Below are 11,620 nucleotides of genomic sequence, written 5' to 3' on the forward strand. Positions count from 1 at the left end.
CATATATTAAATTTATGCATAACAGTCAATACCGGTAATTAATAGCCTTAAGAGAATATCATCTGTTGATAAGAGTAGTTATACTCCGCATTGTCGGTGGTGTTGTAGTATAAATTGCATAGATGCACTTTCAATTAGAACATTGCAACTACTCATTGGTAGTAATCTAGATCTATAGAAATTGAATAAATAACTTTTTCGTCTGTAATATCAAAACACTCTCTAGAAAATAAATAATACAGGAATTGAAACCAATTTATGAAAGTTCTAACAAATTAAACTATGTCTACACGATTCAGTCAATGGTCTTTTACTTCGAACCACACGAAAGCAAACATTTTAAAAGTAAAGGTTGTTTTAGGCACTAAATTTGTTATATGATTTTGGTATCGAAATCTATTAGCTCAATACGTTGTATGCAAAAAAGTGCTTCTACTGTGATTGAAAGTCAATTCCTACACAAAATGTTGTTACATCTTATTCGACAGTAAAGGTTGTTTTAGGGCACTAAATTTGTTATATGATTTTGGTATCGAAATCTATTAGCTCAATACGTTGTATGCAAAAAAGTGCTTCTACTGTGATTGAAAGTCAATTCCTACACAAAATGTTGTTACATCTTATTCGACAGGTGCGAACAATGGGAAAGGCCCTATTGCGAAAGCTGGGAGGTTTTGGATTCGGGCGATGCAGCCCACAAGGCGGCCGCCGAGCGAAGACTCTTTTCGGGTAGATTTTTCGACTGATACCACAGAATCAGGTTCAGCACGATGGACCACGTGCGCAGGGGCGTGATGATGAAGGCCAACGTTCCGTAAGCGTTCCAAAAGATGAGTGCCAACAGCAACTCCACGAGCATAATCAGCAGGAACGGCAAATTTTGCCAGGTGGCGGCCAGGAATCCGAGTTTCTTTTCTGCACTGGCCGGTCCTCGGTATAATCTGCAATGGGGAATAGAAAATCGATGTATTAGTATCGATAATGATAAGATCAGGTCTGATTATCAAACCTTCTGTGTGCATTGTTGGCGTAGATGATTATGAGCGGGAACTGGCAGAACATCAATTGGAAGAATCCATAAAAGTAGGTCAAGGTGCCCGGCAGGAACGTCCCGTTGACGAATATGCCCCAAACGAAGACGACTCCTATGTGACCGTCGATTACTTCGCCAAACGACCACGGTCCGCAGGTCACGAACAGACAGTACCCTATCAGCGGGAACACCAATCGATCGACGGTTGAGAGAATCCACATCTTGCGGATCCAGCCGCGACAACAGTAGCTGCGAATGCGAGGCCGAGTGACGGTGCCACCTAGAAATAGTTCAGGTTATTGTAAGTACAGTCATGAAAGTAGTCATCAGGAATTGCATCCAGAGGGTAGGGGTTGGTTAAGAGAGACATCAAAAGTTTATTCACGAAGATCCTGGATTTTTTTATAGGATTCTTCCGTGAATATTTTATGGATTTTATTAATCCAAGGATTTTTTTCCAGAAGCTCTTTTAAAGATGTGAATCTATGAGAATTCTTTTAGAATTTCTTTCAGAAATTCTTGCGAGTATATCTTCTGATTTTTCTTTTCAGAATAAGCACGAACAGCTAGCCCAAGAATCGAAGGTTTTCACTTAGATCACCGAAATTCCTTCAGATAACGATTTTTGGAATAATCCTTGAAGTGTTTAACCCAAGATCGGTCGCATGCGTGTACTGAGTACACGCACCCTGAAAAAAGTTCGCTTTTCATACACAGCTCGAGCGGGGTGGTGTCGGCAATGGTTGAATGCGCGACCGCTCTTGAGTTAATAGGTAATCTCCTTGAAGAATAAAAAAAATTAAGACATCTAAACTATGTGTCTTAAAAATAGGAACTATAAATAACTCATGCATGAAAAAGAGACCTAGCAGGAACGAAAACGTGATGAAAAAGAGACCAATCAGCAATCAAGAACACGATGAAACCAAACGGAAACAGGAGAAAAGAATTTCATAATGCTTTGCTTTTCAGATAATCCGTCCAGGCATTTCACTAACGATACCGTCGAGCGGGGTGACATTAGGCTTAGGGGTAACTATGACCGCCCTTTTCGATGCATCTGATGGTTAGTATGAACCTAAAACAATTCTATGATAATCTAGGTGATATTTATAACGTAGTCTTGAAGCTTGGTACATATTTTTTATTATTTTGGAATTGATTTGCTGTGAAAATAGTGGCACAAAGTCACTATTATGGACCAATGTCACCCCGCACAACGGTATTCATAAGTTTTTTTTGTTTGAAACTCTTGTGATGTTACAAGTTATTACATAACTAGTGGTCCCGGCCTGGGAGGGAGAAACCGATACGAAATTTATGTACGTCATAGTGAGCCGAGATCTATTCAGCAAGACCAAGCTGAGGGTCGTGGGTTCGAATCCCACCGGTCGAGGATCTTTCCGGGTTGGAAATTTTCTCGACTTCCCAGGGCATAGAGTATCTTCGTACCTGCCACACGATATACACATGCAAAAATGGTCATTGGCATAGTAAGCTGTCAGTTAATAACTGTGGAAGTGCTCATAAGAACACTAAGCTGAGAAGCAGGCTCTGTCCCAGTGAGGATGTAACGCCAGAAAGAAGAAGAAGTGAGCCGAGATTCTGCTGTCACGAACTGTCACTGTGAGCCCGGCTCTTAAACAATGGACAAACATATTAAAAGCGCGTAACTGATGAAAACATATTTTTCGATATCATCAACTATTCATGCTTATTCAAAATTAATGTCACGATAGCACCTCTTATTCTGATTGAATATAAAGTATTCAAAAACGCTTAATTTTACTTTTTCCATATTGAAATGCCTAGAAAACTTTGGCCCTTTTTCCATGTTTATCCGCAAAGATCGAAAGTACACAACAAAAGAAAACTAGCGATTCTCATCAAGTCTGACTTGATTGTCGTTGGCAAGCTGAAATTTTCTTGTAGTTTGAAAAAACTTTCTGCCATATTTTGTGTGTGTATCGGTGGCCTCCCTCTCAGGTCCCGGCAAACTTCGTCTCTGCCATCAGTAGGCTGTTGAATAAAACGCCATGCAAGTCCCGTGTTAGAAAATACAGATAGTATCTCCCCCGTTTTCCCCTAGGACAGGAGTGACAGCTCAACTAAAGACTGCCCCGTTGTGTTTCACGTCGATAACCTTGACGATACAAAAAGCCAGTGTACCAGTATCATTTTTAAGCAAATCTTGTAAACCAATTCAAATATAATGGCTCATAATTTGGTTGTTTCTTGTACGATTCATTCATTTAGTGCAATAGAGGATGCTCTATTTAAAAAACAAATCAGGTTTTAATTCAAGACCGGACGACTATTTTAGAGAGCAATTGACACAATTTTTGTTATATTGGTCTCAATTAGGCATTTTTGATGTATTTTTAACATTGTAGGAGTACATGCTTTGAACTTTACATCGAAATATACAATAGATTTGAAATAAAAAGATTTTATTGAAAATTTCCAAATTTTCGATGAAAACTCTAACCGATGAACTAGCAACACAGCCGGGCTAGCAACAAAATGCCCTGTTGCAATCAAACTCAACGATGTGAAAGTAGGCCTTTGCCAAAACGACCAATGAGAAGTGGTCTTTTTGACAGGCAATTGGTTTCATTTATGTACTTCGACCTGTCCGGTCTTGTCTTAGGTTTTCCCCACTATCCCGAAGGCTTTACTAAACTTTTTTTTCGCACAAACACGTCGGAGCTCTGGACGAATTCAACAGTGAAAGAATCATGTAAGTCCAATCACATCCATTTTTATTTATATAGATTTTCTCCAGAAATTTTATCAAATTGATTTACCGTTTTGATTCATATTACGGACACTTAAGGCCTCAGTGAAGTATAACCCAGCTTGGACCATACAAAATAAATCATTCTGTATGATTTTTTAGCGTTATCGAGCGTCGGAAGCCCTTAACTTTCGGATGGTGGGTAAAGAATACGCGTCCACAACTTGAATAATTTTAAATAAATCAAAACGTGTGACCTTTTCATGATTCTTATTCCGGACGCTCCCTCACTTTTGCCTCATATTCCGGACGCTTTGATTCGAATTACGGACAGCTCATGATAATCATTAATGGAACAGTCAAATCATCAATTGAAATCGTTCAACCACTTAAGAGACGTCTAAGGTAGTTGGGCATTATAAATTTGCAATGATATTTATGGAAAAAACCTAATAAAACGAGCCTCGAAAATGAGAACTTTTGGATGGCGAAAATTGAAACATTTCGTGTGAAATGTTTCTCATACAAACGAGAGTGTCCGGAATTTGAAGCTGTCCGTAATATGAATCAAAACGGTAGGTGTTTGCTCAAAATTTGCTTCAGATTGTATTTCGAAGATTTTTTCGGAATTCATTTTATGATTCTTTTACGGACTTTCTAAGTCAGTCTTCAAAAAATCTCACTCCAAGAGCTGCTGAGATTTAAAACGCACAGATCAAGATCGATTGCGTGCGCTCGATATATTCTAATCTAGGCATGCACTGAATCATGCGTCTTGTACGAGAGGATTGAATCCCAGGATTCAATCCTTGATTGATGAATCTTATTAGAAAAAATCGAGTTATCCTTGCATAACATGAGTGAAAATTGTCTTTGACAGCACACCCGAATGCTGTTGATATATTTGTCCTCAAAGGATCTTCACACATTTTTATCTTTATTCACGTAGCTGTACCTGCGGGAATTCCTATCGGTATTTGTATCAGTTTGGTGAAGTATTTTGTGTCTGTCGTGATCATCACACACACGTCAACTCACTTTAAATCGTTCTATTTCAGTGGATACTGTTCCCTTTGTCTACCCGAAAATGCTCACGGAGTTTAAGTTTAGAATTTGTGGTGCAGGAGATAATCACACGAGCCTAACCCTATGAAGACTTTGCCTGAAGCAAACAAGGATTACATCCCCACAAGCTTTCGCAAATTTATAAATTTAGTTATGAATGATTATTAATTATAAATAAATAAAATGTGCGTGAAAATAATATTATTATTCAAAGCTTTAATCAAATTCCTTTACATCATATCTTCAAATCAAATGTTTAGACTTGATCCTTCTCATAGGAGATTATAGGGGAGGATTGTTTAGAACTCCATATGCGCCATTTGATATTCATTTAGTTTTCCTACAAATACAAATCTTTCTACGGGGAGAGGAGAGTTTGCGTATAAATTATCCCTAATTATCAAAAATACTAGAACACACTATTGGCGTGTGCAACATTATTGCTATATATACTGGGGTAAATCTTTCGGGAAGATGTTTTTTTCATTTTTAGATTTAATTTCTGTTAATATATTTCTTCGACTACGAAAATATACTTGATTAAACGCCGACCGCACATTGCCACATTAAAAATATGTACAGCACAATTGTGCTACTTCAGCACCCTAAAATGGGGAAAAGTGACAGTCCAGTATTTCAAGTTATTTTTAGAAATTTTAATACAAATTCTCTGGCAATACTTCTAACTATCATTGGTTAACAAGAGGATATCGCTTCTGGACAGTTCGTTTACCTATATACTTTCTTTAGCAGAAAAACAAAACAAAAATGAAACAATTATCGTTAACCACTAGAGAAAAATCATACATTCTTTTTTCAACCGTTCTGATACTCTCGCTTTAGCTGAAAGTAAATGACAAATGATTCATAAGGATTTCATCCTGGGATTGAATCCCAGAACAAATCCCGCTCACTGAGATTGGAAAAAAGCAGGATTCAAAACGATCCTACGAATTGAGATGAATTCAAAGCATGCTTGTTTAAATCTCAGATTAGAAAGATGATCTTAGAAGACTGAGATTCTAAGTTATTCCTCCAATAATTTCGTTTAAGATGCCACCATTTTTTTTTTCATAAAATTGACGAGTCCTGTTTTTTTAGAAATTTATCCAGAGATTATTGCAACGATTTCTTTAGGATTTTGTTTTCGTTCAGAACACTTTCCAGAATAAAAAAATTCCAGGTTTTTTTTCCAGAGATTTCTTGGGATTTTCTCTAAAATTGGCGTTTGGGATTTATTTAAAGTTATAGAGATTGCTCTAAGGATTCCTACAGAAATATGCCTATTAATGTTTCGATAGTCGCGCGAATTTTTGTATTGCGCACTTTATATAACACCCTTGATTTTCCATATTCAACATGAAATACCTCGCGATCTTGATTAAATATAGAAAAACCATCTTCGACAAAGTTGTTTAGGAGATCAAGGACTGAATGCGGTGATTATTCAGTTTTGCAAGTGTGCGTGAAAAAATTGTTTTGCAAATATCTCAGGAGCCTGACCACTTAGAAATATGGCGTTTTCGGCAATGTTGGTCAGTAACTCAAGAGCCATCATTATTTGAGACAAACAATTCGAAAATTTTCCACCAGGCGCTAGTTTGCACGAAACTGTTTTGCGGACATCTCAGGAATCTGACCACTTAGAAAGATGGCGTCTTCGAAAAAAAAACTTTCAGTAGCTCAAGCACTATCATTGTTAGAGGCAGTTGATTAAAAATTTAGCCAGTCAGCGCCATTAAGCATGGAACACTTTCAGACATCTCAGGAGCCTGAACACTTAGAATGATGGCGTCTTCAGCAAAGTTGTTTAATAATCCATGGGTTATGATTATTCAAGCCAAAAGATTCGAGATTTTTCCACCAGGCAGCGCTAATGCGCATGAAACTTTTGTTTTGCGAATATCTCATAATCCTGACCAATTATAGAAATGGCGGCTTCAACAAACTTGTTCAGTAAGCCAATAGCAATCATCTCAGCATTCCGATCACTTCCGAGCGTTTTCTTCAGAGTTGTTCAGTATCTCAAAAGATATCTTTATTTATTGGAGACTGACTAAAATAATGATAGCCCTTAAGCTACTGAACAACTTTGCCTAAGACGCCATCTTTCTAAGTGGTCAGGATCCTGAAATATCCGCAAAACAAAAATTTCATGTCCACTTACGCTGCCTGAGATATCAGCAAAACAAAAGTAAAAGTCTTATGCTCACTAATGCCACGTAGCGATCAAATTACAAATTTAATCAGGTACCAACAGATAGCGCTCCATGTCAAAAACAACTTCACCAAAGACCCCATGTTGTTCTTAAGGAGATTCTTGAGGAATACGTTTTGGTTTATTGTCGATAGATATCTTTGTTGTGAAATGTTATACAAAGTACAACAGCACGACGCCCGAAGGTCAATTTTTTTTAAGGAATTGTCAAGGAATTCATTAAAAACCTAGGATGGAACCCCTAAAAAAATTGCGATCATAGCAATAACTAGAATAATTGGTAACACTACAGCAAGTTTGATTTATTGAGCAATTCCTAAAAAAGTTCTGAATAGATTTCCTGGAAGAATCCCTGAAGGAATTTTTGTACCAATTCCTGGAAGAAACTGACAACATGGAGAAATCCATATAAAATGTCTGGAAGAATGACTGAAAAATTCGTCCTTGTAATTCCTGGCGAAATACTTTTGGGAGGTTCAGGAAAAAATCTTAAAAACTGTGGAATAAACCCTTGCGGAAAAACTGTAAAAATCTTTGGGAGATCTCCTTTAGTTACAACTGAATAAATCGGTGGATGATTTGGTAGAAAAATCATTCGCGAATATCTTGGGCCAGTCCTTGAACAAATTTTCTGAGTAATCCCGGTGGACATCACTGGAGGTATTAACATTGGAATGTAAAAAAAAATCAGGATAAAATTTGAAAGAACTTCTCTAGATCTCTTACATAATCGTCGCAGGAATTTCTGTGCGAATTCCTGGTTGAATTGTCGAAGTAATTTCTAGAAGCATTTTTGAAGTGATCCAGGAAGAATTCTTGAAAATATAACAGAATAAATCATTTAAGAATTGTTAAAGCATTTTTTCGAGAAATTTTATGAATAAATCCCAAAAAACCTAAGAGCTGGAGTGTCTGTAGGTTTCTTTGAAGCCTCTAGAAGCAACATCTCATTCACGGGAGACAAGTGACTTTAAAAACCTTTTTTTTTCAAAGAAACACTTTAGAGACCCATGATGACACAACCTTTAATGGACATTGTTCGATACTCACTTCTAACGAGCATATGCCAGATTCGGAAAACGCACAGTGGAACCAGGCAGGTGATCAACGCCATGCTGTAGAATGCTTGGAAAATTTTGTTCGTATCGTACATCAGCACAAACCGTGCCAAGGTGCTGAACTGCCGCCTCGATCCATCCAACGTAAATTCCTGTTCGACCACCGATGTCTGCCTTCTTCATCGCGAATGAAGGCTGAGATTTTGTGCAAGCCTCGTTCATACTTTTCTGGTAACCAGGGAACCACGAAAAGCTCCCTACTGACCCGTGTACAATCGATCCATTCGCCATGGTCTACCTTAACCTGGCACTCGGTAATTTTGGCCGCGAAATGCCAACAAGCGAATGTGGGTTGATTCAGCTGTAGTCTGGAATCCTCTTGCCGGGTATATTGAAAAGAGCATTCTTTGGATTTGTTATGAACTACAGGCCAATTATTGTGCTGCAGGTCGACGAAGGTGAACTGGCCATGGTCAAAGGCAGCCAAAACGGTACATCCGATTCTTCATCCAGTCTCCCAGTTCCAACTCAAGAAACCTTCGTTCTGCATGGTGTACATGTGGGGAACTGCACCTCCCAATTTGTGAAGTGGCCACATAAGTATGCGTATCCTTCCTGATACTTCCCAATTAATTCCTAATGCCGCTGGTTCCCAAACCTGGCGTTAGAATACAAGACGTTGGATAATACCGAACCAGATAGTGTAGTTCGTATCCATAGCTCGAGATTTCTCCGCCAAGCTATAATGTGTTGCGTTTCGTTCATGGAAAGCATTCCCACGAAATTGAAAGGCCGCTTTGGACCGGATCCAAGCAGGCATCCACTGCAATGAAGCTGTACCGTTCACCGTCCTTTGCCACCTGATGCAAATACGATCGAGGATGGTTCTTCCTTGTGCGAATAGTTGGTAAAAAGGTCCTGTTTGGTTTGCAATGCAGGACATTGAATTATCATGGTTCCCTCGGATATCAGCCAGGTGTTTTGCTGAGGACGTTCGTATCTTCAGGACATCCCTGTACCATCGCCATTCCTGTTCGTGCTGCTTCGATCCAAGGAAATTGCCGTTTTTGCGTCCGTCAAATCGCCTGAGGCCAACACTACCGATGGCGGATAAGTCCACCGTTCGGTTGCAGAACTCAATCAAATGGGCACCCGACTTGGATCCTTGTACAGACTGATGTGGATGTCGGAGATCTGGAAGCAAACAACAAATCAGTCTATTAATTATTCAAGTGCTGGTAGGTAGTAGGTCTCATTATAGTGGTCACTATTTTCACGCAAGTCTCTTAAGAAGTCTCTATTTTAAATCGAAGTTATCTGAAATCTCTGTTGACCACAATGGTCTTTTGAATCACTTTTTCCTTATTCTAGCCATAATCTGGTTGTGAAAATCTTGATACAAATCCATAACTCTTATGAACTATTCACAACTTTTCTCCGGAATACTCTCAGTAACTCTCCAGAGATTCCTTAAAAAAATTTCAAGTTACTTCCAACAATTCTCCCGAAATAAGTCAAGGAATTTTTTTTTCAGAAATCCTTGAGTACTTCAACACTATAGCTCCTGTAATTTTCACAGTAATTACTCTGAAATTTTTCCCAGGGACCTCCCAGTATTCCACTACATATATTTCCTTTGAATCCGCGATTTCTCCAGTGAGAGATCTTCCAAAGATTCATACAAGATTTTTTGCAATAAAATACACATGATTTATTCTGGAGTTTTTAACAAATACATTTGGATAATTTCGAGGAAACGTTCTAGAGTGAATTTTTACGTCGATTTCCATGTATTCTTCAGGCATGAATTTCTTAAATTCATCCATAGTTTTCTCCAGGAATTGCTCCGAAAAATTCTCCTGGGATTAATCAGGGAAAATTATCAAGTACTCTTCTAGGACTCCGCAATAAATCGATTATTCATCAAGTTCGTCCAGAAACTTATTTTGAAATTTCATCAGAATTGCAACAAGGATAATTCTTATAGTTGTTTCGAACGTATTTCGAATAAACTTCCAAGTAAAGTCTTCATTTATACTTCGAAAGTTGATTTTAGGTTTAATACCAGTACGTTATCCCTCAGATCATTCTTCACAGACCTCTGGAGAATTTCTGTTTTCAATAATTATTTTAGCAGTTTATCAGAAATCTTCAAGACTTCCGCAACAGTGCAGAAGTTCTATGGGATCTTGGAGGAATTTATCAAGGGTTCCTTAAAATTTCAGAGCATTCATCAGAACTTACTGTTTGTTGTCTGCATCAACAGGCATTCCGAGCCCAATGATGGAAAAATTAATTATAATAGGTACGTTTACCTAACACAAACTCACAAAGTTTGAATTTTAACCAATAAACGAAACGAAAATAAACAGAGTGCGAGGTAGGTAGTACTTAATGTTCATCCGCTCCAAATTCTGAGCGGTCTAAACGACTTTGCGGGTAATCAGCGATAATCGAGACTCATAACTCTAGAATAAGTCTTTGAGGATTTCATTAAAGAACTATGATTTTTTGGAAAATCTACTAAAGTTGTAAAAATCGATGGAATGATATGTGGAAAAATCTCTAAAGGTAGTTCTTGAGTAGCATCTTGAGAAAGAAAGATCAGTGATCATGTGGACAATAGCCTGGGACCCGGTTATATGAAAATTTAGATTCTCACTCCAGTACACTTTTTGGATTGCATTTAGGTCCATTACAACTGTACAAAATTTCAGCTCGATCGGAGAAACTATATTTTAGCGCCAGCCGTTCAAAGTTGCATGGATTTACATAGGGAAAACTTACTTTTACAAAGAAAAATCGCCAGAGATCGCCCTTTGTCCTCTATAAAAATTCAGAGTCTCTGAAGGTTTCGTTGGAGCCTTTACTATTTTGCCCCAGGATTCACTATATGGAGAAAGTGAAAATAGTGCCTTTAGAGACCATTTTGGTTAAAAAAAAAAACTTTTAGAGACTGGCATTGAAAAAGTGACAGTCTCTTAAAAGAGACCTGATACCAGCCATGTATTGGTTGCAGGGCTGGTAGCGACCGAGTGCCTTTCAAATGAGAACTTAAGAGACCTTATGCTTGAAAGAAAAAATACCATACAGGAGCCAAGAAAACAAAAATAATCCAAACAAGCTAGTTTCTAAATTTTTGCTATAAGGTACCGTGGGGCAAGTGGGTAATGGAATTCGCATAGTTGAGATTCTTCCAATTCTAGAGACTTTAAATTGAAACAAATGAGGTTGTGTATATTTTTTAGCTTGACTCCCACCATATGCAGCTTCATGCTGAAATTGATTTTTATGAAAAATGGAAAAAAAATACAGAAAAAGTTTTTGAAAAATGTCTTCTTACTTTTCACTTCACCCCAAAAGTGGGGCAAGTGAAAAGTTTACCGTTTTGAACAATAAATTCAAGAACAAACAGTTATATTCACGATTTCTATTAGCTTTAACACTTGTTAAGGCTTCCCAATGAACAATAACATAAGTAACATGTAAACAAAGAAAATGTTATTCTT

The 11,620-nt window shown here is 37.9% G+C and overlaps 1 protein-coding gene and 1 long non-coding RNA gene across 3 annotated transcripts; one reads left to right on the plus strand and one right to left on the minus strand.

Annotated features, from left to right (window-relative positions):
- LOC110681237 lies at nucleotides 1-599 on the plus strand. The gene is made up of 2 exons (XR_002503130.1): nucleotides 1-351; nucleotides 494-599. It is a non-coding gene; the product is annotated as an uncharacterized LOC110681237 (long non-coding RNA).
- LOC110681236 (transmembrane protein 62-like) lies at nucleotides 379-8,440 on the minus strand. 2 transcript variants are annotated; one of them, XM_021857006.1, is made up of 4 exons: nucleotides 8,104-8,440; nucleotides 1,010-1,313; nucleotides 620-941; nucleotides 379-476 (listed from the first exon to the last, which is right to left on the minus strand). In XM_021857006.1, exons 1-3 carry the CDS (start codon nucleotides 8,204-8,206, stop codon nucleotides 653-655), a joined length of 696 nt encoding a protein of 231 aa, XP_021712698.1. In that variant the 5' UTR covers nucleotides 8,207-8,440; the 3' UTR covers nucleotides 379-476; nucleotides 620-652. The 2 variants fall into 2 exon arrangements, with proteins under 2 accessions (XP_021712698.1, XP_021712697.1); XM_021857005.1 differs by having other exon boundaries at nucleotides 388-941.
- Between the last annotated feature and the right edge of the window lie 3,180 nt (nucleotides 8,441-11,620).

The sequence above is a fragment of the Aedes aegypti genome, unplaced genomic scaffold (genome assembly GCF_002204515.2).
Source record: "Aedes aegypti strain LVP_AGWG unplaced genomic scaffold, AaegL5.0 Primary Assembly AGWG_AaegL5_hic_scaff_598_2072_PBJ_arrow, whole genome shotgun sequence".
Classification (NCBI taxonomy): Eukaryota; Metazoa; Arthropoda; class Insecta; order Diptera; family Culicidae; genus Aedes; species Aedes aegypti.